Source organism: Dama dama, chromosome X (genome assembly GCF_033118175.1).
Source record: "Dama dama isolate Ldn47 chromosome X, ASM3311817v1, whole genome shotgun sequence".
NCBI lineage: Eukaryota > Metazoa > Chordata > Mammalia > Artiodactyla > Cervidae > Dama > Dama dama.
This window is the reverse complement of record NC_083714.1, coordinates 117,297,252-117,324,381: the sequence shown is the minus strand read 5'-3', so window position 1 is coordinate 117,324,381 and position 27,130 is coordinate 117,297,252. Positions and strand designations below refer to the sequence as shown.

The 27,130-nt window shown below is 36.1% G+C and overlaps 2 protein-coding genes across 2 annotated transcripts in view; both read left to right on the top strand.

The window, feature by feature from the left end:
* LOC133052282 (cilia- and flagella-associated protein 47-like) overlaps nt 1–10,525 on the top strand; it is a 53,099-nt gene extending 42,574 nt beyond the window's left edge. The window contains exons 14-16 of the mRNA XM_061137085.1: nt 3,453–3,669; nt 3,961–4,202; nt 10,377–10,525. Coding sequence (XP_060993068.1) covers nt 3,453–3,669; nt 3,961–4,202; nt 10,377–10,525 — 608 coding nt within the window. The remainder of the gene's footprint in view (nt 1–3,452; nt 3,670–3,960; nt 4,203–10,376) is intronic.
* A 1,859-nt stretch (nt 10,526–12,384) lies between these two features.
* LOC133052844 (cilia- and flagella-associated protein 47-like) overlaps nt 12,385–27,130 on the top strand; it is a 190,760-nt gene continuing 176,014 nt past the window's right edge. Inside the window, exons 1-5 of the mRNA XM_061137676.1 lie at nt 12,385–12,390; nt 14,842–14,964; nt 16,271–16,402; nt 22,187–22,264; nt 26,371–26,515. Coding sequence (XP_060993659.1) covers nt 12,385–12,390; nt 14,842–14,964; nt 16,271–16,402; nt 22,187–22,264; nt 26,371–26,515 — 484 coding nt within the window. The remainder of the gene's footprint in view (nt 12,391–14,841; nt 14,965–16,270; nt 16,403–22,186; nt 22,265–26,370; nt 26,516–27,130) is intronic.

Genomic DNA, 27,130 nt, shown 5'->3' with positions numbered 1-27,130 from the left:
AATGTTCTCTCATTGTGGTTTTGATTTGCATTTTCTTTTTGACAAAGTGCTGAATATATATTGATGTATTTACTTAGAGATACAACTATTTAAATTGTATATCTTATTTGGAGAAATGTCTTTCTCCAATTTTTAATTTGAATATTTGCCTCCTCATTAGAGAGTTTAAGAATTGTTTATGTATTTTGAATACACATCTTTTTTCAGATATGATTTCCAAATATTTTCCCTAAATCTGTGGCTTGTTTTTTTTTTTTTTGGTTTGTTTTCTTAATAATGTTATTTAAAGCACAGCAATTATTTAAACAAAATTGAATTAGCTAAATTTTTTCATTTTATTAATCATGCTTTTGTTTTAATCATGCTTTTAATATCATGCCCAACAATCTTTAGCTAGCTCAATTCACAAATATTTTCTCCTAAACATTTTGTATTTTTAGATCTTACATTTAGGACTACAATTCCTTTTAATGTTTTTTAAATTTTTGTTTATAGTAAGAGTTAAGAGTCTAAATTCATATTGTTATATGTGGATATTCAGTTGTCCCAGCACCACTTGTTGAAAATACTATCATTTCTCATTGAATTGCCTTGGCACCTTTGTCAAAAATCAAATGACCAAATATGTCAAGGCTTGTTTCTGGAGTCTTAATTCTGTTCCATTGATCTGTACATCTATTCTAATGACAGTTCTACACTGTCGGTAAGTAGCTTTCTGATAAGTTTTGAAATCATTAAGTGTAAGTCTTCCAAATTAGCTCATCCTTTGCAGGATTGCTTTGGCAATCCTAAGTATAAAGTGAATCTTATTAGACACACTTTGTCTTTCTTGTTCTTGGATCTCTGTCTTAATATTTCTAGCACACCTCTGTACTGTTTGCCTCAACGAGTACTTAAACCTCATGATTCATGGGATGTTGAGGCAGAGTACTGAGGAAGTTCTTACCTTAGTAGTGGAGGATAATTATTGCTAGTTAGAGCCATACTCTGGACCCAGGTAACATTCATAAAAGAAAGATCTGGAAGCACCAGTCAGTTTTAAGGTAACTTCCTTCCAGAGTAGAGCTCGAGAAAATTACAAGAATATGAAAAATTTTCTAGTACCAAATGAGGTAAAATTTACTATATCTGATATCCAAGTAAATATTACAACACATAAAAAGAAGCAGGGAAATATAAACCGTAATAAAGAGAATTATCAGCCAGTTAAATCATTAATACTGATACTTATGTTAAAATTATCAGACAATGACACTGAAACTGTTATTGTAACTGTATTCTGTTTATTCAGAAAGTTATGCAGAGACATAAAGGATATGCAAAAACAATCCAAAGAAGATACAGATTCACCACAATTCCAACCAAAATCCCATCAGGATCTTTTGTAGAAATTGACAGGCTCAATTTAAAATTAACATAGGAATGCAAAGTAGTTAGAATAGTCAAAAAATTTTTGGAAAAGGAAAATGTGTTGAAGATAATATACTGCTTGATTTCTAGTTTTATTAATAAGCAAAACAATATGTTATTGGCATAAATATAGACCAACAACTGATATGTAAGGTTCAGAAATAGATCTGTGTATATTGGACAACTGAATTTTGACAAAGATGCAAATGCAGTATGGTGCAGAAAACCTAGTCTTTGCAATAAATAGTGTTGTTGTTCAGTCACTAAATCATGTCCAGCTCTTTGCGACCCCATGAACTATAGCATGCCAGGCCTCCCTGTCCCTCACCATCTCCTGTATTTCACCCAAGTTCGTGTCCATTGAATTAGTGATGCCATCCAACCATCTCATCCTCTGCTGCCCTCTTCTTTTGCCTTCAATTTTTCCCAGCATCAGGGTCTTTTCCAATGAGTCGGCTGTTCGCGTCAGTGGTCAAAGTATTGGAGCTTCAGCTTTAGCAGTAGTCCTTCCAATGAGTATTCAGAGTTAATTTCCCTTATGATTGACTGGCTTGATCTCCTTGCAGTCCAAGGGACTCTCAAGCATCTTCTCCGGCATCACAATTCGAAAGCATCTGTTCTTTGGCATTCAGCCTTCTTTATGGTCCAACTCTCACATCCATATATGACTACTGGAAAACTATGGCTTTGCCTGTATGGACCTTTGTTGGCAAAGTGATGTGTTTGCTTTTTAATACACTGTTTAGGCTTGGCATGGCCTTCCTTCCAAGAAGCAAGCATCTTCTAATTTTGTGGCTAAAGTCACCATCCACAGTGATTTTGGAGCCCAGGAAGAGAAAATTTGTCACTGCTTCCACTTTTCCCCCTTCTATATTTGTCATAAAGTGATAGGACTGGATGCCATGATCTTTGTTTTTTTAACATTCATTGTTAGGGAAACACAAAATAAAACCAAAATGAGATACTGCTATATAAATCTATTAGAAAGGCTAAAAAACTTACCACTTCAATTGTTGCTGAAGATTTGGGGGAACTGAGACTCTTGTATACTGCTAGTGGGAATGTGAAATTAAATTGGGTTGGCCAAAAAGTTCTTTTGGGTTTTTCCATAGGATATAGAAAAGTCAGAACAAACTTTTTGGCCAACTCGATACAACCATTTTGAAGAAGTTTAGCAGTTTCTTATACATTTAAACACACATCTACCATATTATCCATTCATTATACTCCTAAATATCTAAAGGAAATGAAGGTATATTTTAAATAAAATACTTGTTTGCAAATATTTTAGCATCCTTAATTTTAATAGACCATACCTGGGAAGAATCCAAGGGGTATCAGATGATGTGTAAACATTCACCTATAATGGACTGCTACTTAATAATATAAAGAAATAGACTATTGACACCTGAAACATCTTAAATAGATCTCCAGAGAACTTGCTAAATGAAAGAAACCAGAGAAAAAAAAACACATATTCTGTATTATTCCACTCATATTAAAGTCTGGAAAATGCAGCCTGATCTATAGTGACATAAAGCAAATGAGTGGTTGTCTGGAAAGGGGGAATACAGAGGATGGAGGTAGGGAGAAACTATGAAAGGGCACAAGAATACTTTTTGGAGTTATGTAAAAACTTTGGGCACTTAAAGAGAAAAACAAAATTTAAATAATGAGTCATGGGAAAGTTGCCAATTTCTGTAAATTCTGGATAAGTGAACATAGATGCCTTCATGAGAGTGGAGAGGGTGTTGGAGTATGCAAATTTGTGTACTGAGATGAGTTATAATTAGTGCTAGTAATTTTGTCATGTACTTTTCCATATAATCAGAATCTATTTGAATTTTGGCCAATAACCTCTAACCATCAAGTTATGAACATCTTTATGAAACACTCTGTTAATAATTTCTGATATTATAGTAAATATTTTAAGTGCTATTTTTAATGAATTAATTGATCAAAATATAGTGTGAATACTTACAAAAATAAGTCAATGAATACATTTGTCAGCAATTAAACTTGGTAACTTTTTGTTTTTTCAGGGCCCTCTGTCCTTAACTTTGGTGATGTTTGTGCGAACTCAACAAATACTCATTTACTACATATTATTAATATGCTACCAATTCACATTCTGATCCAATTAGATGTCAGTTTGGAAGAACTTCAGAAAACTAACCAATTTTCATATGTGATTCCACCTACAACTAGTACTTGTATTTCAATGATATTTGAATCTCCCACCATTGGAAAATTTTGGAAGTAGGATTTATTTTCAAATTTCTATTTGCTAGAATGAAAAATGTCCTTTTGTATATTTGCCCCAATTATTTTTGTATATGTCGTATTTGGTTCTAAAAGGTAGAAACTATATGTGCAGCAATTTGTGGATTCATATTTCAGTCTAATTACCTTTCATAATTATTTTGATTTTTTTTTACTAAGAATTGTGGATATCAATCCATAATATATGCATTTTTACATGTACCTGAAGTCCGTCATTCAGTTAAGAGCTGTTATCCATTTAATTTGGATGCTTTTGCTGTGTTACAGGTCTTTCACGTTCACAGTGAACAATATGCCTGGTGGACACATCCTAGTGATGGCAGTTGTCCTGCCAGTAAGACTTGAGCTATCTTCTAATGAGCTGATACTGAGACCACAAGGCTTCTTGGTGAAATCATGTTTTAGGGGGACGGTGAGGATGTATAATCGTCAGAATTACTTTGTCAAGTTTAAATGGCAACCGATAAATACAGGAAAGGGGATGGCATTTTCCATTCGTCCAGCTAAAGGTAATAGTTTATTCTGTTTGTTTGATTTAGACATTCTTTTATTCGTGTGTCCAGGCCTTAGTCATATCTTAAGTGTATACTGTATAAAGGTACTGAGAATGTATAAGTACATCACATACGATCTTGTGACAATGGGACATTCCTGCCCTCTTGGCTTCCCTGTGTCCTTTCCTCCCCCTCTCTCTCCCTACCTCTTGATCTTTAATTTAGGAATAGTCTTCATTTGAGATCTAAGTAGACTATACCTCAGATCACAAAGGAGGCCTGGTGTGTAGAATTCTTGTCTTAGGTGATTTTCCTGGGAATATCAGTCATTTCCAAATCATGACCTTTGTATAACTCTACTGGCACAGTGCTAAAGAATTTGCCTGCAATACAGGAGATGCAGGAGATGTGGATTTGATCCCTGGGTTGGGAAGATCCCCTGGAGGAGGAAATGGCAACCCACTCCAGTATTCTTGCCTGAAAAATCCCATGGACAGAGGAGCCTGGCAGGCTACAGTTCATAGGGTCGCAAAGACTCAGACATGACTGAACGTGCACCAGTGTTGTGAATGGGGAGTGTTATAAACAAGCTTGAGTGTTAATTTAAGGGGCTTCATTGGTGGCTCAGATGGTAAAGAATCTGCCGGTAATGCAGGAGACCCAGATTCAATCCCTGGATTGGGAAGATCCCCTGGAGAAAGAGATGGCAACCCACTCCAGTATTCTTGCCTGTAGAATTCCATGGACAGAGAAGCCTGGCAGGCTACAGTCCATGGGATCGCAAAGAGTTGGACACTGAGCAACTGAACACTTTAATACTTCACTTAATTCTAGTGCAGATATATGCAGAGATGTTAACAAATTTAACAAATGGAGGTGGAGGACTGTTCTTTTATTATGACTGGAGATCATTGATATAACTGTATTTAATCTTTTTATTAATCTGGATAGATTTAGCATAATCCCAGATTATAATTTATTAAGGATTTGAGAAATACTTCCTCTGAATCTTCAGCAGATTCATTTGACCAAGCTCTTTTGTTGTTACTAATTAGTAACAATTAGTATTGTTACTAATACTGGAAATATTGGGTCCTGCCCCAATCTAGAGAAAAGCTGAGTAAATGATCAGAGAAGAAAAAGAAATTATTTCTGTAGATTTCAGAGATTGTAGATAAACCTTCTCCAGTTTTTTTCAGCAGGTGTCAGATGTAGTTATATTATCTGCATTCCAGATATAGGTTTTGATCAAGCATGTGATATGGCACTAAAGGTATCTGAAAAGCACTGTGCATAGGCACTTTTCCTTGTATTTCTCCATCCTAGCCAGGGTTGAGTTGTTGGGCTTCCCCCTTATGGCTACCATGAAAATGCTGTGACAAAGATTCGGTTGTCAAAAGTGGAATTACAGTGCAGTAGTAAAAGAATCTGCTTGCCAATGCACAGGTTGCAAGAGACACTATTATAGAATTAACAAGTTTTTAACTTAGAGGCTTCCCTGTTGGTTCAGGGGTAAAAAATCCACCTGCCAAAGCAAGAGATGCAGGTTTGATCACTGAGTCAGGAAGATTCCCTGGAGGAGGAAATGGCAACCCATTCCAGTATTTTTGCCTGGAGCCTGGTGGACTATAGTCTATGGGGTCACGGAGAATCAGACACGACTGAGCACACACATATACAAACTTCTCATGGTTTTTAGTACTATGTTTTTATAGAAAGAATTTAATGTTTGCTTTTCTTTGGGTTGCTCATAACATGTCTTACTTTTTTCTTTTTAAATCAAAGCAAAAACAAAGACATTTAATTCCAAATACAGTATGAGTCGGCCACAATTGAGAATTCAAAGAACAAAAATAACAGACAGTGTTTATGTGAATGATATCATTAGCCTTTAAGTAGTTTTAGTTTTTTTAGAACACAAATGCTACAATACTTAAATGTATTTCATATATTATTGAGGAAAGTATGCATGATTTATACACATAGATTTCTCTTATATCATTTTCTGTTTGATGCTCAGAATTTTCATAAAATAATCTATTTTATTTTTTCCTGTTTGTATAGATCATTTTATTGAGTCACATGTTTCTTGTGTCCCTTTTGTTATATTGTGTTGGGGAAGAAGACATTTTCTTCTACCCTTCAGTCATGTCTGATTCTTTGCAACCTCATGGCCTCCCTGACCATCACCAACTCCCGGAGTCTACTCAAACTCATCTCCAATGAGTTGGTAGTGACATCCAACCATCTCATCCTCTGTCATCCTCTTCTCCTCCTGCCTTCAAACTTTCCCAGCATCAGGGTCTTTTCCAGTGAGTCAGCGCTTCACATCAGGTGGCCAAAGTATTGGAGTTTTGGCTTCAACGTCAGTCCTTCCAATGAACACTCAGGACTGATCTCCTTTAGGATGGACTGGTTGGATCTCCTTGCAGTCGAAGGGACTCTCAAGAGTCTGCTCCAGCACCACAGTTCAAAAGCATCAATTCTTTGTCACTCAGTTTTCTTTATAGTCCAAAAGTCACACCCATACATGACCACTGGAAAAACCATAGCCTTGACGAGTTGGACCTTTGTTGGTAATGTGTCTGCTTTTTAATATGCTGTCTAAGTTGGTTATAACTTTCCTTCCAAGGAGCAAGTGTCTTTTAATTTCATGGCTGCAATCACCATCTGCAGTGATTTTGGAGCCCCAAAAATAAAGTCAGCCACTGTTTCCCCATCTATTTGCCATGAAGTGATGGAACCAGATGCCATGATCTTAGTTTTCTGAATGTTGAGCTTTAAGCCAACTTTTTCATCTCCTCTTTCACTTTCATCAAGAGGCTCTTTAGTTCTTCTTTGCTTTCTGCCATAAGGGTGGTGTCATCTGCATATCTGAGGTTATTGATATTTTTCCCGGCAATCTTGATTCCAGCCTGTGCTTCATCTAGCCCAGCGTTTCTCATGATGTACTCTGCATATAAGTTAAATAAGCAGGGTGACAATATACAGCCTTGACATACTCCTTTCCCGACTTGGAACCAGTCTGTTGTTCCATGTCTAATTGTAACTGTTGCTTCCTGACCTGCATACATGTTTCTCAAGAGGCAGGTCAGGCAGTCTGGTATTCCCATCTCTTTCAGAATTGTCCACAGTTTATTGTGATCCACACAGTCAAAGGCTTTGGCATAGTCAATAAAGCAGAAATAAATTTTTTCTGGAACTGTCTTGTTTTTTCAGTGATCCAGCAGATGTTGGCAATTTGATCTCTGGTTCCTCTGCCTTTTCTAAAACCAGCTTGAACATCTGGAAGTTCACGGTTCACATATTGTTGAAGCCTGGCTTGGAGAATTTTGAGCATTACTTTACTAGAATGTGAGATGAGTGCAATTAAGAATTAAATTGACAGATTAACAGGAGAAAAGTAAAAGTTTAATAACATATATTAATGAGAGAGACCCAGGAAAACCCAGTAAACTTGACAGAGTGGCCAAAATCCTCACCTTAAATATCATCTTCAACTAAAGGCAAAAGTGGATGTTTGGGATAGTGGCTTGGGGCTTCAAAGAAGACAAAACAAATTCACATGGAGGTGGGATAGCAAGTGTTTGGGAAATAGATATTTTCTGGGTCATGCAGAGACCATGGTACCCATAGTGGACTTTATCTCCAGGCCCAGCTAAGACTCCTCTATCACATCTAGCCCATATTCTTTGCAGGTATCTCTAGTGGTAGCTCTGTTCTTGGAACTAGCCCTTTATCTAAATTTTTCAGGCACTTAAGGAGGTAACAAGAAAAAAATTCCCAAGGCTTCTGTTAAAAATAATCAGCTTAAACTAATCCTCATGCCAAAGAGACACATTTTTGGGTGGCAAATTTTGCTCTCCTAGAATTGCTTTTACATTCTACATAATGCATTTAATCATATCTGTCTCTATATTTTTGTAAACTAAAGTGAAGTGTTATAAGTTAAGATTTATGTTGTGACTGTCCTTTCTTCTTGAAGCATGACAGTTTGGATTTGTTTTCTAAGTGGAGAATTTAAGGGTGGATTGATGGTTTCTAAGAATTGGTTTCTAATTTGACTTTTTCATTAAATAGTGTTTATGTTTCTGCTTGTTACGTGTTCATCCTTGTTGTCTTTAACTGTACTGAACCCCTGAGTCCACTCAGTCCTCAGATGTATCTTTATTCAATTCATTCTCACTGTTTTTCTTAATTCTCTCACTCCTTGGCCATTTGCAGTACCTGCCTTGCCAGTATCAGCCTTTCTTATTTCAGTCATCCAGTTTATTTCCCCTGTTCTGCAATGCACATAGTACTCTTGGAGAAATATATATAGCCATGCTGGTTGAAGGGAGAATATTGACCTCAAGCTAACCCTCTTGACATGAATCTGTAATCCCTGTGCTGCTCTCAGCTATTCTCTGAAAGCTCAGGTGTCTTTATAAATAGCACTGACTCTTCTTTGTCAAAGTTTCTTCTCATCACAGTCTTCTTACATCTCTCTCTCCCAGTACCATCACTTAATATCTATTATTCCCCCAGACTTTGTTCTACTGCAAAATTCCTGCTCTTCCTTGAGTCACAACATAAATGCCATCTCCTTATGAGTTTCTTCCACTTTCTTGAGCTAATTTAGAATTCCCCCACCACCCCTTTCCCACTCCCATTGTGTATTTGTTATGTCATCTACAACTTTTTTGTTTCTGTCCATCTCCTGTTGTGATAGATGTTACTAAGCCCATATATGTTAACCATTCCCCTTCCTTACGGGGCCCTCATTTTGTTTGTGGAAGCAGTGTTTTTATTTAGATACCTCTTTTCCCCATCCTTTCTTGCCAATGAGATTTGAACAGAAATTTCTTTTAGTTCCACCCTACTGTTTGAAGTACTTCTGCTTATGTTAGCTTGTTTAATCCCTGTAGTGATTCTCTAAGTTAGGTGTAGTTCTCATTTATGCATGAGGATTCTGTGTTACGTAGTTTAAGTAAATTGTCCAAAGTCTCAGCTAGTAAGCATCAGAGCTGAAATTTGAACCAGGGAGTTTGACCTTAGAATTTGTGGTCTTTAAACCACTATGCTTTGATACCTTTCTACACTGAGGAAGGTCACATGATAAGGAATGGTAGTGTGGGAAGCTAGGAACATTGCTCCTTGAAAGCATTGTCAAGCTGTTAAGGCAGCCCTGGAACATCTGTCTTGGGACTTCTGATTGCCTGAGATAAATAAACTTGTATCTATGTAATCCATTGGACTAAGGGGAATGGACTTTTTATTACTTGTAGACAAATATAATTCTTATGGATCCCAACTAGACCGTTAGCATGAGCAGTTTCTCTTCTTTTTATAAATTATTGTGCCAACTGTAGTATTAGCATTCAAGGGTAATAATAATAACATTTGACACTGGGTGCTTTCTTGGTATCACACACTATATTAGACCCTTCGTGTGTGTTGTTACCTCCCTATATATGGCCACTGCAAAACTAGGAGGTAGGCACTATATCTTTTTCAGAATTGAGGAAACTACTATCATATGTGAATCAACCTGACTCAAGGCAAAGTTTGCTGTGATTGTCATTCATCTCTCTGTTCAGTGTCCTGTGCCTTTGAATCTCCAATGATCCTACCTTTCTGAGGGAACAGCTTCTAAGTCATTCTTTCCATCAAGTATTTTCTTAGTCCAAAGGAGATGATAATTTAAACAGGTAAAGCAACTCACGGCAACTGTGCCTGATCCTTCCTGGGTTCTAAATCTATTTGAGTTACAGAAATGTGTTAGTAAAAACTACATCAGAAGTTATATCTCTAGGTATGTGAACACTGAAACAAATGAACAAAAGAAGCCTCTTGTTAATGATGATTCCTTCCTCGAAAAAACTGGATGAATGGTGTATTTCAGAGTGTTGAGAAATGTGGAGGGGATGTTTGAATAGGGATCACAAATAATTTTCTACCATATAGATATAAAGTAATTTCTAATCCTAGAGTGTCACTTCATTGATAAATTTTAATTTTTTCTAAATATTAGCATATTTTTATCAAATATTGTGATATGCCTATTAGAGTTATAAGGTGTTCCCTGTATTTTGTTTAATTCAAATAGTTTTTAAATATCATTATATGCCAGTTCTTATTTTAGGTATTAAAAATTAAATATAATAAAAATGTGGTATAACTTTCTTATTCTCTCTAAATTCTCTGTAGGCACTGTTGAACCATACTCCTCATTGGAATGTGAAGTAGCATGGCAGCCGGGTTTTGATTCTCCAGAAAGGGGAGAATTTATTCTTCATGTCAGTGAAGGAAACACGCTGACACTGAAATGTCTTGCACATGTAATGACTTCCTTTTAATATGATTTTTATTTTGAGGGCTCTAAATTTGTTGGTATGCATATGTGTATATGAAAGTGAAAGTGTTCGTCGCTCAGTCCTGTCTGACTCTGTGCATCTCCATGGGCTGTAGCCCACAAGGCTCTGCTGTCCGTGGAATTCTCCAGTCAAGAATAATGTAGTGGGTTGCCATGTCCTTCTCCAGGGAATCTTCCCAACCCAGGGATAGAACCCAGGTCTCCTGCATTGCAGGCAGATTCTTTACTGTTTGAGCTATCCAGGAAGCCAAACAACTATGTATATATAGTTGGGTATATATATTATGTTAGTAAAATCTGATGTTGCTTGCAACACTTAGTTAACTAAATTGTCTTAGTATCTTCTTGGAGCCACTTCTCTACCATAAATGAAGACTTTGCTTTAAAAAAAAAAGTGTCATCTTATCTAGAATTAACTCAGAAATCCACGGCTTTTATACCATAATACTAGATTCTTATTAGAGACTTGATATGTATTAGAGAGTCTGTAAATATACCATAACACCATGGGAGCTGCTTAAAATTAAATTGTTTCATTAATAAATGCCAATAATAGAGAAAATTATTTTTTTGCCCTATTATATTGCATTTTTAGTATTCTCAGTTGTTGCTTAGTCATGTCTGACTGTTTGTGACCCTGTCCATCCCTGTCCATCACCAACTCCCGGAGCTTGCTCAAACTCATGTCCATCAAGTCAGTGATGCCATCGAACCATCTCATCCTCTGTTGTTCACTTCTCCTCCTGCCTTCAGTCTTTCCCAGCATCAGGGTCTTTTCAAATGAGTCACTCCTTCACATCAGGTGGCCAAAGTATTGGAGCTTCAGCTTCAGTATCAGTCCTTCCAATGAATATTCAGGACTGATTTCCTTTAGGATTGACTGGTTTGATCTCCTTGCAGTCCAAGGGACTCTGAAGAGTCTTCTCCAACACCACAGTTCAAAAGCACCAATTCTTTGGCACTCAGCTTTCTTTCAGGTCCAACTCTCACATCCACACATGACTTCTGGAAAAACCATAGCCTTGACTATACAGATCTTTGTCAGCAAAGTAATGTCTCTGCTTTTTAATATGCTGTTTAGGTTTGTCATAGCTTTTCTTCCAAGAAGCAAGTGTCTTTTAATTTCATGGCTGCAGTCACCATCTGCAGTGATTTTGGAGCCCCCCAAAATAAAGTCTGTCACTGTTTCCCTTGTTTCCCCATCTATTTGCCATGAAGTGATGGGACCGGATGCCATGATCTTAGTTTTCTGAATGTGGAGTTTCAAGTCAGCTTTTTCATTCTCCTCTTTCACTTTCATCAAGAGGCTCTTTAGTTCCTCTTCACTTTCTGCCGTAAGGGTGGTATCATCTGCATATCTGAGGTTATTGATATTTCTCCCAGCAATCTTGATTCCAGTTTGTGCTTCATCCAGCCCAGCATTTCACGTGATATACTCTGCATATAAGTTAAATAAGCAGGGTAACAATATACAGCCTTGACATGCTCCTTTTCCAGTTTGGAACCATTCTGTTGTTCCATGTCCGGTTCTAACTGTTGTTTCTTGACCTGCATATAGATTTCTCAGGAGGCAGGTCAGGTGGTCTGGTATTCCCATCTCTCGAAGAATTTTCCACAGTTTATTGTGATCCACACAGTCAAAGACTTTGGCATAGTCAATAAAGCAGAAGTAGATGCTTTTCTGGAATTGTCTTGCTTTTTCTAATATCCAGTGTATGTTGACAATTTGATCTCTGGTTCCTCTGCCTTTTCTAAGTCCAGCTTGAGCATCTGAAAGTTCTTGGTTCATGTGCTGTTGAAGCCTGACTTGGAGAATTTTGAGCATTACTATTCTAGTGCGAGATGAGGGCAATTGTGTGGTAGTGTGAACATTCTTTGGCATTGCCTTTCTTTGGCATTGGAATGAAAACTGACCTTTTCTAGTCCTGTGGCCACTGCTGAATTTTCCAAATTTGCTGGCATATTGAGTGCAGCACTTAAACAGCATCATCTTTTAGGATTTGAAATAGCTTAGCTGGAATTCCATCACCTCTACTAGCTTTGTTTGTAGTGATGCTTCCTAAGGCCCACTTCACTTCACATTCCAGCATGTCTGGCTCAAGGTGCGTGATCACACCATCATGGTTATCTGGGTCACAGCAAAGTGAATCAGTTAGACCTATGTATATATCCACTCTTTTTTTTTTTTTTTTTTAGATTCTTTTCCCATATAGGTCATTACAGAGTATTGCGTAGAGTTCCCGGTGCCAGGTGGCGATAGTGGTAAAGAACCTGCCTGCCAATGCAGGTGGTATAAGATGCGTGAGTTCCATCCCTGAGTTGGAAAGGTCCCCTGGAAGAGAGCATGGCAACCCACTCCTGTATTGTTGCCTGGAGAAAACCATTGTCAGAGGAGCCTGGCGAGCTACAATCCATAGCATTGCAAAGAGTCAGACGTGACTGAAGTGACTTAGCATGCACGCACCTATTTTGGCCATTGCAGAGTATTGAGTAGAGTTCCCTATGCTGTACCATAGGCCCTTATTAGTTATCTATGTTATGTATACTAATGTGTATATGGGGCTTCCCTGGTGGCTCAGATGGTGAAGAATCTGCCCATAATGTGTCAGACTCAGGTTCGATCCCTGGGTCGGGAAGATCCCCTGGAGAAGGGAATGGCTACCCCCCTCCAGTATTCTTGCCTGGGAAATTCCATGGATGGAGAAGCCTGGTGGGCTGCAGTCCATGGGGTTGCAAAGAGTTGGACATGACTGAGTGGCACAGACACTCACATATAATGTTTATATGTCAATCTCATAATTTATCCCCTTCCTCCCCCCCCCCGGTAGCCATAAGGTATCATTTATTAATTATTGTGTCTCAGATATGATGCATAATGATGTTAATGTATTATTTAATTTAATCCTTGTAACAACTCTATAAGGCATATATTAATTACTTAGTTGCTGGGTGTAGAAATGGAGCAGTAGAATGGTTAACTATCTAGTACAAGTTCACATGTGCAGTAAATGCCCTACTTGAATTTATATCCAAAGTGATCTGCCTACACAGTGTTTGCCTTTACCCTCTCATAAAATTTGATTTCCACTTTCCCTACAATGGATTGATTAAGAATTAAACTCTGAGATATCAGAATACTGAATTAAATTATTTTGGCAAATTTTAGAAGCCCTTGAAGTTAAGTGAACTGTGAAGTGTTACTCTTAAGAAAATAAAGATGGAGGAACACAAAATGATTAAATAAAATGTTCATTTAAGGTTTGTCATTAACTGTGAAAGACTTACTTAACCATTTGATCTTTTGTTAGCTTTGTTTAAAATGTTATTATTCCAGTTATCCAAATCATGTTCTTTAACTATAGGAATATATTAAAATCTCCTTATACAATAAGAAATAATATGTATTACTTACATTAGCATCTAGAGGAATTGGGTTTCCCTGGTGGCTCATACAATAAAGAATCTGCCTGCAATGCAGGAGACCAGAGGTCAATCCCTGGGTCGGGAAGATCCCCTGCAGAAGGAAATGGCAACCCACTCCAGTATTCTTGCCTAAAAAATCCCAAGGACAGAGGAACCTGGTAGACTACAGTCCATGGGGTCACAAAAGAGTCAGACATGACTTGAGTAACGCTTTCACTTTTCGCTTTCTAGAGGAGTTAGAAATTTTGAGTTTTAGTTTGCGTTGGTTATTGTTTGTTTTCCTTTATAATGGGAGAGGTGGATAATATCAGCATTTCCAAAAAAACACTTTATGTTCCAGTAGTTCTGTGAAGTGGTTTGTGTAGGACCGCATGAGGGACTCCTGTGCTTAAATAATTCTGTGCATCACAGTGAACTACTTCCCCACTGTCAGATAAGCAAAGTAGGCATTATCAGTATATTAAGCTCTTTGAGAAGACTTCTAGCAGAAACTTGCCTGGATAATATTTTGACACACACATTATTTCCCATATTTACATGATTCTTGAGCTTTTTCCTTTTGCATAGCACACAGTAAACCTTGTGCAGAGTGGGGTAGGTGATCTCTATTATCCCCTACTTTGACTGTTCTACACGATTCTCAGTCATGGATATACTTCCTCCTTAGAGTTTTCTTGCTCTCCCTGCCTTCTTCAGTTTAGGATTACATTATAAATATTCAATTTTTTTCTCTTAAGCACACCATAAAATCTGATACCACTTCATATTTTAGAAATTTCTATGAAGCTGAAAAAGCTTGAGTTATCTGATGGGGGGTTTAAAAAAAGCATGTTTACAATTATTTCAATTTCACGTTCTCTTTCTTCTTATTATTAGCTTGGACACTCCAAGGTAACATTTTTAGAGCCACGGATACTCTTTAGCAATAGCCCTCAAGGGCTAACAACTTGGAGGAAAGCCATTCTTCACAATGTAGGACAAAACCATGCTTATTTCAAGGTAATGTAGAATCTTGGAATCTTACTTGAATCAGATCTTATTATAACTTGAAATATGTGTTTACTATGAGTTCTGTGCCATTAATACTTTAGCCCTTATACATCAGCTAATGTTAATATTTTAGTTTTTCATATGAGATTTATCTGTATACATTTCATCTATTGTAATACTTTGTCCTTTTAATTTCCCATAAAATTTGCGTCTTTTTCTGTCTCTTCCTTAGTCTCTCTTTTTTTTCTGCTCTTACCCCTCTTTTTCTTTCTTTCTGTTGTTTTATTGAAAAAAAAGATGATGTAGAAAAAAAATTGAAAAAAAAGTACATTTTTGTTATATTCAGTATATGCTTTTCCTTTTTCCCCCTCATTTTCACTCTGTCATTAAGACTGTTATGGTAGTAAGTGGGACCTAGATCAAGACCATTCTAAAGATACTCTGTTTATAGTTATTACTCCTGATTTAATTTGTGCAGTGTGTGATATTTAAATTGAGCTTCCCTGGTGGCTCAGATAGTTAAGAATCTGACTGCAATGCAGAAGACCTAGGTTCGATCCCTGGGTGGCTGTTGTTGTTGTTTTTTAAACCAACAATAAAATCCCCTAATAGTGACAGTAGAGGTTAGTATTTGAGAGCTTTCTTTCAAGCTTTATATTTACATGTCTTCTGCCCCAACAAGCAAAGGAGAATACCCTTTCTACTCTGTTGCTTCAGAATTTGTTCTGAGATCTTAGGGGGTGTTCCGTCATCCTAAAAATATCTTAACCAGTTTCCCTTCAAATTATTCTGACTTAAGAAATGATAGATAAACCTAAATTGGCTTCTGACAAACCATACCTTAACTCTTTTGGTAAGTTACTTTTTTGAAGGTTGAAATGATATCTTAGGCACTAGGCTATGAAGCAAATAATAAAGAAGAGGAGGTTACTTTATCATCTTGCCTTCCCACTAACTTTGCTTTCAGTTTTTTAGGATCAAGGCAAAGGCAGCTATCAAAATAGTATCTAGAATTTTGGCATCTCTCCAACAGATATATCTCATTCTTTTGTAAGTTTTTCAAAATCTCGAAGCCACTTCATTATCCTATTTGGATTGGAAGATGTCCCTGCTGAAAGTTCTGTTTGTGGGTTAGGGGTGCAAATCCTTGTTGAAATTTGAAATGTTTGTCTGCTGTTTGAAAATCTGTTTCACATCATCTCATGCCCCGTACCTGCAGGTCATCTCTATGTAGTGGTGTAGAAGCAACCTATGAAAATTTTGGAATGATAACTTTAAAGGGTAATGTCACATTTCTGCAAATTTTTGATTATAGATTTGTGACCAGAGCCTTTTGTCTATGATTAATATTGTTCCATCACAAGGAATCATCCCACTGGGGGGACTAACTGTTCTCAATATCTCCTGTACTCCTACCGTTAAAGAAAAATTTGACACAAGAGCAAAGGTATGTTTATGCATATGTGTTCTCACTTCTTATATATGTCTCTATGGATTTGTTTGGTTATGCTATTTATAATAGTAGGTATAATTTGTAGAAAATATTTTTGATGAAAGTTGCTAATGGAAGTTTCTACTAAGTTGAAATGGATACCTTTCATCAATTCGAGGCCTTTTTCACATGAACTTGGAATATTTGATATCTCTAACTTGTGACAAGGCCTCACTACTCACAAAGCGAAGGATTGTTTTCTCCATGGTATTAAAAGATGCCTTAGGAAGAAATAATCAATTTTTGGATGCTAATTCTAAATAGCTTTAATAACTATAGGAATTATAGATAAATTGTATATGAGGTTAACATCTCTATTTTATAGCACACATAAAATTTCTTACTACTTTATGTTCTGGAAATTATGTGAATAAAAAGATACTACCTTGATTTTAAGGACTTCTCCAAGAGTTCATTAAACAGAAAAAAAAAAACATGTCAGATGAGTCTGTAATAAATTTTATTTATTAAATAAACTCATGGAATACTCTTAATCTTCAATCTGGTGATCAACTGTGCATTAACCTGCATTTAAAAAAATAACATGTATGCTATCATCAGATCAAAATGAATGGCTTAAGATGTATCCCCCATTTTATCCTTCAATTTCTCATAACTGTTAATTCTTAAATAACATGTAGCTTAATATAATAAATATCAATTTGCTTGGCTCTGAAATAAATAACCTAATAATTATACCCTACCTTTATAAAGAATTATGTACTGAAAGATGTTTATAAATTATATATTATGATATATGGTCTGATATTTGGACAGAATTTTTTATATACTATTCTGGAAAAAGTAAAAAATATAGCCACTAAAGTATAGGTTTTACTGAGAGATTAATTGCCACTGTATTTCAGAGAACTATACTGCTTTTACAAAGTTTATCTTTTTAACATTATAATATAATGAGATTCATTTATTCATCTATTCCCTGGGTATTTATTGGGCATACATTATGTGTTAGGCTCTTCTGTACATGCTAGGAATGTAAAATTGAACAAGATAACTAGAGTCCTTGTTCTCTGAGAGAGTACAATCTGATGGAGGATGCAAATAACTCAAAATTAAAAGATAGTATAGTAAGTATAATGATGGAGAAATGTTGTAGGCTGAGGGAGTACACAGGAGAGGTTTGCAGCCAGGCTTAACATGGTCAAGGGCAGTTTCCTAGGGGAAGATGCATCTAAAAGGCACTGAAGTTAAAAATCATTCAGAGAAAAGGGATAGTAGTGGGGTGAAGGAGGAGAAGAGGAAAAAGTACTTAAGGAACCATGATCAGATATAGGAAGGAGAGAGCGAGCTACAAGACAGATATGAAAAAACTTAGTTTAACATGGCTTTATAGATTGAATGGATGATAGTGGAGAAAGATGTAAATATTTAGAGACTTGCATAAATTTTAGGTCATACAGGTCCTTATCAACAACTTAGAAACTCAAAATTTTATCTTAAGAACTAGGAGTCTTTAAGCATGGAGTTTCACAATCAGATTTGCATTTTTCAGACATCACTTGGGTTATAGAGTAGCGTGAAACTGGGACCAGTGCAGTCACTAGTCTGGTAATGATGTCCAGGCAGGAGAAGATTGTGTTCTTTGTTAGGAGACAGGATTCTAGACCAATTCATGTCAAATTTAAGAGATGAGCATTTAGGGTTTGATGATTGGAAGGGGTCACATATAAGTAAAATAAGTTAGTCAAGAGTTAGACAGATGAACTACATTCAATGAGAAAGAAATTAGAGGATGAGTAGCAGATTTTAGAGGGAAATCATGAGTTTGAAGCACCTTTTGCATCCCTATGTAGAGATGTCTAATATGTCTAATAAAGAGGCCATTGCTTATGCATATTGGTCTGAAGGCTAAGGATTAATTTTAGAGATGATAGGGATTATTTCTGTTACCCATCTAAAGACCAAGAATGAGTGTAAGTGGGCTGAATATATTGATGAGAAGTTGAAATGATAAACTTTGTAAGAAGTTAAATAAAGTTAAGTAAAAAGGAATAATAAAATAAATAAATAAAAATAATATTATTAATAAATAAATTTATTCATTATATATAAATAAATATTTTTATATTTTTATCATATATTTTTATTATACAAATTTATTATATAAATATCTATTTATATAATAAATATTATTTATTATATAAATAAAATAAAGTTAAATAAAAAGGAATAATAAATAAATAATAAATAACAATATTATTATTAATAAATATAATATAATAATAAATTTATTAATTAATTAAATAAATAATAAATAACAATATTATTAATAAATATAATATAATAATAAATTTATTAATTAAATAAATAAATAATAAAATAAAAAAGGAAATAGAGACAGGTAAATTGGGGCTGATCTGGAAAGAAATCACACATCACAGACTTAGATGTCCCTGTGACATGTGACATTCTAGAATTCGTGTCTCTGAAAATGGGCAAGAAAGCAGGGATGATAGAGGATTGTGAGAAATAGAGGCACAGATGAGTATATGGTTTCTGGGGCCATGGATTTGTGAGGAGTGGTATCGGTTAGGTACAGATGAAGTCTTGGGAGATAGAAAGGTCAGCGAGCAATGAGTGAGGGTAGTGAATGTGTTATGGTAGCCTGGAATTTAGAGGTAAGTAAAAGGCAGCCTTGGGGGGTTGAGATTTATATGCAGCATTCATCAGTGAAGCACATATTTGATTTGTAATTTGTAATTACTGATTTGTAATTACTTCTGAAGCATTGACTTATGCTTCTTATGATTTTAGTCAAGTATTTTGTTTATGTACTATATATTCTATAAATAAAATATAGAAATCATGTAGTATTATGAATTAAGCAGTTCAGTTAATAAGACTGTCTAGATGGCACTCTGAAACAATGGTATTTAATGGTTTGTCTATAAACAATGTCACTGATTCTGTTGAAAGAGTGAAATTCATCCATAAGTCTTTTGTAATTAGAGTATACATTTAGATTTAAATCTTGGAAGTTGATTGCTACCAATCTCATGTAGATAGGGCTTTCAAGGAATGATATTTTCATGCTTCAGATTTTGATTAGACAATTATGTGCTCATGTAATCTTCAGGCCTTGTTTTTTAGGAGTTATACACCTAAATTTTTATTTCACTATATTAATTTTCTTTTACACGTATTCCCAATCCCGATCCCCCCTCCCACCTCCCTCTCCACCCGATTCCTCTGGGTCTTCCCAGTGCACCAGGCCGGAGCACTTGTCTCGTGCATCCCACCTGGGCTGGTGATCTGTTTCACCATAGATAGCATACATGCTGTTCTTTTGAAATATCCCACCCTCACATTCTCCTACAAAGTTCAAAAGTCTGTTCTGTATTTCTGTGTCTCTTTTTCTGTTTTGCATATAGGGTTATCGTTATCACCTTTCTAAATTCCATATACATGTGTCAGTATGCTGTAATGTTCTTTATCTTTCTGGCTTACTTCACTCTGTATAATGGGCTCCAGCTTCATCCATCTCATTAGGACTGGTTCAAATGAATTCTTTTTAATGGCTGAGTAATATTCCATGGTGTATATGTACCACAGCTTCCTTATCCATTCATCTGCTGATGGGCATCTAGGTTGCTTCCATGTCCTGGCTATTATAAACAGTGCTGCGATGAACATTGGGGTGCACGTGTCTCTTTCAGATCTGGTTTCCTCAGTGTGTATGCCCAGAAGTGGGATTGCTGGGTCATATGGCAGTTCTATTTCCAGTTTTTTAAGAAATCTCCACACTGTTTTCCATAGCGGCTGTACTAGTTTGCATTCCCACCAACAGTGTAAGAGGGTTCCCTTTTCTCCACACCCTCTCCAGCATTTATTGCTTGTAGACTTTTGGATAGCAGCCATCCTGACTGGCGTGTAATGGTACCTCATTGTGGTTTTGATTTGCATTTCTCTAATAATGAGTGATGTTGAGCATCTTTTCATGTGTTTGTTAGCCATCTGTATGTCTTCTTTGGAGAAATGTCTGTTTAGTTCTTTGGCCCATTTTTTGATTGGGTCATTTATTTTTCTGGAATTGAGCTTCAGGAGTTGCTTGTATATTTTTGAGATTAATCCTTTGTCTGTTTCTTCATTTGCTATTATTTTCTCCCAATCTGAGGGCTGTCTTTTCACCTTACTTATAGTTTCCTTTGTAGTAAAGTTGCAGGATATAAAATTAACACACAGAAATCCCTTGCATTCCTATATACTAACAATGAAAAAACAGACAGAGAAATTAAGGAAACAATACCATTCACCATTGCAACAAAAAGAATAAAATACTTAGGAGTATATCTACCTAAAGAAACAAAGGACCTATACATAGAAAACTATAAAACACTGATGAAAGAAATCAAAGAGGATACAAACAGATGGAGAAACATACCGTGTTCATGGATTGGAAGAATTAATATTGTCAAAATGGCTATTCTACCCAAAGCAGTCTATAGATTCAATGCAATCCCTATCAAGCTACCAATGGTATTTTTCACAGAACTAGACCAAAGAATTTCACAATTTGTATGGAAATATAAAAAACCTCGAATAGCCAAAGTAATCTTGAGAAAGAAGAATGGAGCTGGAGGAATCAACCTGCCTGACTTCAGACTCTACTACAAAGCCACAGTCATCAAGACAGTATGGTACTGGCACAAAGACAGAAATATAGATCAATGGAACAGAATAGAAAGCCCAGAGATAAATCCACGAACCTATGGACACCTTATCTTTGACAAAGGAGGCAAGGATATACAATGGAAAAAAGACAACCTCTTTAACAAGTGGTGCTGGGAAAACTGGTCAACCACTTGTAAAAGAATGAAACTAGAACACTTTCTAACACCATACACCAAAGTAAACTCAAAATGGATTAAAGATCTAAATGTAAGACCAGAAACTATAAAACTCCTAGAGGAGAACATAGGCAAAACACTCTCCGACATAAATCAAAGCAAGATCCTCTATGACCCACCTCCCAGAATATTGGAAATAAAAGCAAAACTAAACAAATGGGACCTAATGAAACTTAAAAGCTTTTGCACTACAAAGGAAACTATAAGTAAGGTGAAAAGACAGCCCTCAGATTGGGAGAAAATAATATTAATTTTCTTGAAAGAGATTGTTCAGGCAGTTCTTGGTCCACGGTTGGCTGCTGCTACTTTCAACTTTTGTGACCTCAAGCCTCAGTTTTCCTCACTTGGAAATTAGGGTATTAAGAAAATACTGAAGATTAAAAAAAAAAAAAAAGATAATGCATTTAGCAGTGTGCTTGGCCTGTATACTCAGCAATTTTTAGCTGCTCTCATTAGAATTATGGTTGTTTTGGATGTTAGTATCTTTCTATGGAATGAAGCATGTTGTACTTAGTTTTCTTGTTTTAATTTTGAATATCCTGTTGAAGTTAGGTCAGTACAATAAGCTTACGTGGAGTTTGAGGCAGTAATGTCAAGGCAAATGGGTAGAACTCTTCAATCAAATTCACAAGCTGTCAGTCCCATTTGTGGTGGAAGTTTTTAAGAGTTTAAAATTCACTTCTCTTAATTTCAAGTCTACATCCCGAGAAATAGGATGACAACTGCCAGAATAAATCTTGTGACATTTATAGTATGTTATGATTATATAAATCATAAAATGTTATATAAATGTCTGGTAATATTGTACCTGAGAAGTATATGAGTATATTTTAGTGTGGTTTCTGCAGAATTTTATGTTTCTCCTAAACAGGTTGCTATTCGCCGTGCAAATGACATAGACCTTAGGATTGGTGGATCTGTTGAGGTTCCTGATGTTGAAATCCACCCAGTAAGTATGTTGCCTATTTGTAGAATCAGTTTATGAGTGCAGTGATTTTTATTGCTGTGTCCCTAGTCAGCCCATGTAGGTAAAATTTTTTTTACTATATAGTAGTGTGATATAGAAATTAATACATGTAATATAAATGTAAGTAATGAAGCAGAGTACTGAGCAGATTAAATGAAGGTTTAAGAATTCACCACTGAATTTAAGTATCAGAACGGTACCAAAACCATTAAATTATCTGTAGGCTTCATCCTGATCATACCCGTCTTAAGAGATAACTACGTTCCTGAATTTTGTCATTATTATCTCTTTATTTTTTCTAATTGGGTTGCCACATATGTATGAACTCCTTAACTGTTTATTATTTAGTTTAGTTTGTTGATTTCTCAGCTTTATAACAAAGATATATTATCTTTGGTTGGTTACTTTTAATTGAATGTTATGTTTTTAAACTTCATCTTAATTATGTGTAGCTGTATGTTATTCATTATCCCTGATGCTTAATAATCTATTATGTAGACATACTGTAATTTGTAGACTCATTCCATTGTCCATTCAGTTAGTGTATCTGTTTTTTGTGGGTTTTTTTTTTTTTTTGATATTACAAATACTATAGCTATGAACTTCCCTCGTAGCTCAGTCGGTAAAGAATGTGTCTGCAATGCAGGAGACCCAGGTTCAATTCCTGGGTTGGGAAAATCCCCTGGAGAAGGAAATGCTAACCCACTCCAGTATTCTTGCCTGGAAAATTGCATGGGGAGAGGAGCCTGGCAGGCTACAGTCCATGGGATCACAAGAGTCAAACACAACTTAGTGACTAAATCACCACCACCACCACAACTATGAACATTCATGTACATATCTTCTAAGGTACTTATGTAAGAGTTTCTCTAGAGGTAGAGTTTCTGAGATTATATATATATTTGACTGCACAAGATAATTTCCATGTTTTTTCTCAAGTTTGCATTGCTCCATGTTCTGTTGCTCCATAATTTCTTTGTAAGACTTAATGTTTGCCAGTCTATTGAGTGTAAAATGGTACCTCACTGTGGTCTTGATTTTCATTTTTTAAAATTTATTTATTTTAAAATTTTTGGTTGCTCTGGGTCTTTGTTGCTTTGTGCAGGCTTTCTCTAGTTGCTGCAAATGGGGGGCCACTGTAGTTATGGTGCTTGGGCTTCTTGTTGCAGTGGCTTCTCTTGTTGTGAAGTATGGGTTCTAGGGCATTCAGGCTTCAGTAGTTAAAGCTCATGGACTCAATAATTGTGACTTGGAGGCTCAGTAGTTGTGACACATGGCCTTAGTTGCTCTGTGACATGTGGAATCTTCCCAGACCAGGGATCAGATCGAACCCGTGTCTCCTGCATTGACAGGTGGATTCTTATTCACTGTGCCACCAGAAAGTCCTGTATTTTCTGAACTATAATCAAATTATTTTTTTGAACTATTGTTCTATACCCTGTATTGTTCTACAATTGGTAGAATGCACATGCATGCTATTTTTCTTTCAGGCCAGGCCTTCAGATCTGTTCTCATCTATCCAAAGAAACTTTCCCTGATCCTTCAAAAAGCCCATATGTCTGTCCCTTGTGACATTTATAAGATGTTACAAACATCTTAATTTCTGGGAACATGTCCATTGTAGCCATAGTCATATTATTTTCAGCTTATTTGCCCTTTTATTTTTCTCTCCCCCATGACTGGTACCATTCAGGTTCTGAATTAAATTAAGTAGAAATTGATGAGGCTGCTGGTTGCCTCAGGTAGGTCCTTATCACAAGTCTGCACTTTAACAACATCATCACAATTTTAGGCTTGAAGTTACAATTTTCTAACCTTTCTTTTATTCAGCATTGAAGGCATGGTAAATCCAGACAGACCGACAGATACTAAGCTAGCTTGGCTATGGTAATGGTGATTTCTGGAGTATCCAGATTGTTTTTGGTTTTTTTTTCCATTGCTATGGTGTCCTCCTTTGTACAACATTAGACAAATATGGAGACTTTTAGTACTATATTTCTTTGTGGCAGGCTTTGCATGTTATGGTACGACTGAGTAATTCATAGGACTTTACATTACTGTATATTTATCAATATTCCCTAATTATTTTGGATTTTTAAACATTGCTGCCTAGTTACCATTTAAAACCAGTATTCTAGTGTTTCCAGATATTGTTAGCAATACATCTAATAATTATGAGGGGAAGGAAATGGCAACCCACTCCAGTATTCTTGCCTGGAGAATCCTATGGACGGAGAAGCCTGGCGGGCTATGGTCCATGGGGTCGCAAAGAGTCAGACATGACTGAGTGACTGAAGAGAGGGAGAGAGAATGTGTGTCTTAATATCAATTAGGGAATTTTATCCAAATGAGCCTATGGGAAAGACCAGAGTGGGATAAGAGGAATGATTTGTTGCATGTATGAAGCATCAAACTTTTACTACCTATTTTGGATTTTACAAATTTCACTTGTAGAACTGAGTTGATATTTTGCATGCTAAGTCGTTTCAGTCGTGTCTGACTCTTTGTGATCCTGTGGACTGTAACCTGCCAGGCTCCTCTGTCCATGGGATTTCCCAGGCAAAAACACTGGAGTGGGTTGCCATGCCCTCCTCCAGAGGATCTTCCTGACCCAGGAATTGAAACTGTGTCTCTTACATCTCCTGCATTGGCAGACAGATTCTTTACCACTAGCACCAACAACTGAAACAAATAGTGAACAGTTGACTTTAATGCCATGTTTTTCTCAACATCAGGATACTGTTGTCTCTTTCTCTTTTAATGCTGTATATGATTCTTTTACTAAGGAACTATGGGATATCTATAGTTACTCCACCAGAAGAGGAATCCTACAGAGTTTTTTGGTATAGGCACATGTCTGTCATATAAGTTAAAGCTAAGATACATTCAGTTAACATTCCTTGTATATTTAAGCTAGATGTCAGATAGATACGAGGCAAAAATGAATGAGACATAAGATCCACTAGGAGACACAGATAAATATACAAATCATCAGACTTGCGATGTTATAATGTAAGTAAACATAAGGAACAGAAGTAGTCTTGAGCAGACTGTAATTAACTGTGGCTTATCCAGCTGGTGTTTGAAGGATGTGTAGTATTTCATCAGACAATTGCAAGTTAGAGAAGGGTCTTCCTGACAGAAGAGATGCCTCGATAAAGACACAGAGGGTAGAAGTGTCAGTATTGGTTGGAAATGACAGGTCATACAACTTGCTGAAATATGAAGTGGTAGGGGTAAGAGTCGAGGCTGGAACATGAGGTGGGGGAAGGTCATGGTGAACTTTATGAGCCCTCCTAATGAACTTGACATTGTCCTGTAGATGGAGAAAAATCATCACATTTTAAGACAAGAAATCATGTAGTCAGATTTTCAATTAGTTTACTTGTGACTTAGTTGTGGAACGGAGAATTGGAGAAAGTCAAAATCTAGAAATGAAACGAAAGTTGCTAACTTTATATAATTGCAATAAAGATAAGAGGTGAAGGAGGCAGAATTAATGGGATTTGATAACTGATTACATGCAGGAGAGAGAAAGAAGATAAATATAATGAATGTGTATAGAGTTCTCATTTAATTGCTAAATCATGTTGGGTTCTTTTGCGACCCCATAGACTGTAGTCTGCCAGGCTCCTCTGTCCATGGAATTTCCCAGGCAAGAATACTGGAATGGGTTGCCATTTCCTGCTCCAGGGGATCTTCCCAACCCAGGGGTCAAACCTGTGTCTCCTGCATTGGCAGGTAGTTTCTTTAGCACTGATCCTCCTGGGAAGCCCAGTTTGTAGAGTGTGCCACCGTTAATGATGTCCTTGAAAAACATTAGAGTGTAATTTTTTATTGAGGTATAATTGAAATATAACATTGTTAGTTTCAGGTGTACAATATGATTCAATATTTGTATATATTGTGAAATGTTCACCATGGTACGTCTAGTTATCATCCGTCACCAAGCATTATCTTTTTCTTTCTAGTGATGAGGGCTTTTAAGATCTCGTGTCTTACAGTATAGTTTTGAGTTTACATTGTTTTTATTAACTGTTACTCTACCTTCTATTTATTATTTCTTTTTTTGTTTGTTTGTCTTTTAGAATAGATTTAACTTCTCTGGCACCTATATTGGTGCTACTCACATTATGCCATTTTTAGTAAAAAACAAAGGTGTAACACGTGCCAGAGTAGAGTTTAACCTGGAAGATGCTGATGGTTTTTCACTGGATTTTGAAGGCAAATCAGGTACATATTTTATGCTATGATGATATTATTATAAAAGTAAAAGAATTTTAAGTTGCTCAAAGAAATAATGCTGAGTACTGTGAAGGGCAATTATTCTTGATATTTTTAATGACTCAGTGCATGTTTTTCTTATATCCTGTAACCCATCTTGGTTCTATTTTTATAAATACACCTGTATTAATACCAGAAGACTGGTAATACATGGCAATTAACTGTGCTTACTAATAGATATAATAGGTTAAGTATGTTATATATAAGTATATACTATAAATGAAAATAAAATTATTAATTGCTAGTTTTAATGGCTTAAGAATTTTAGGTAAATATTTTAGATAGTTCTGTGTGTTTAACTATATATTAGGTATCTTTATGTTTAATTGTTTGAAAAAATATATTTCAATTGTTTATCTCAGGTGTTGTCAAAGTAAGATCTACGGGCTAAATCTGGTCTGGCCCCTCTTTTTATAAATAAAGTTTTATTCGAGCACGGGCATACTCATTTGTTTGTATATTGTTTATGGATACTTTTATAATGGCAGAGTTGAATAGTTGTGACAGAAACCATATGGCTTACAAAACCTAAAATATTTACTGTCAAAACCCTTACAGAAAACT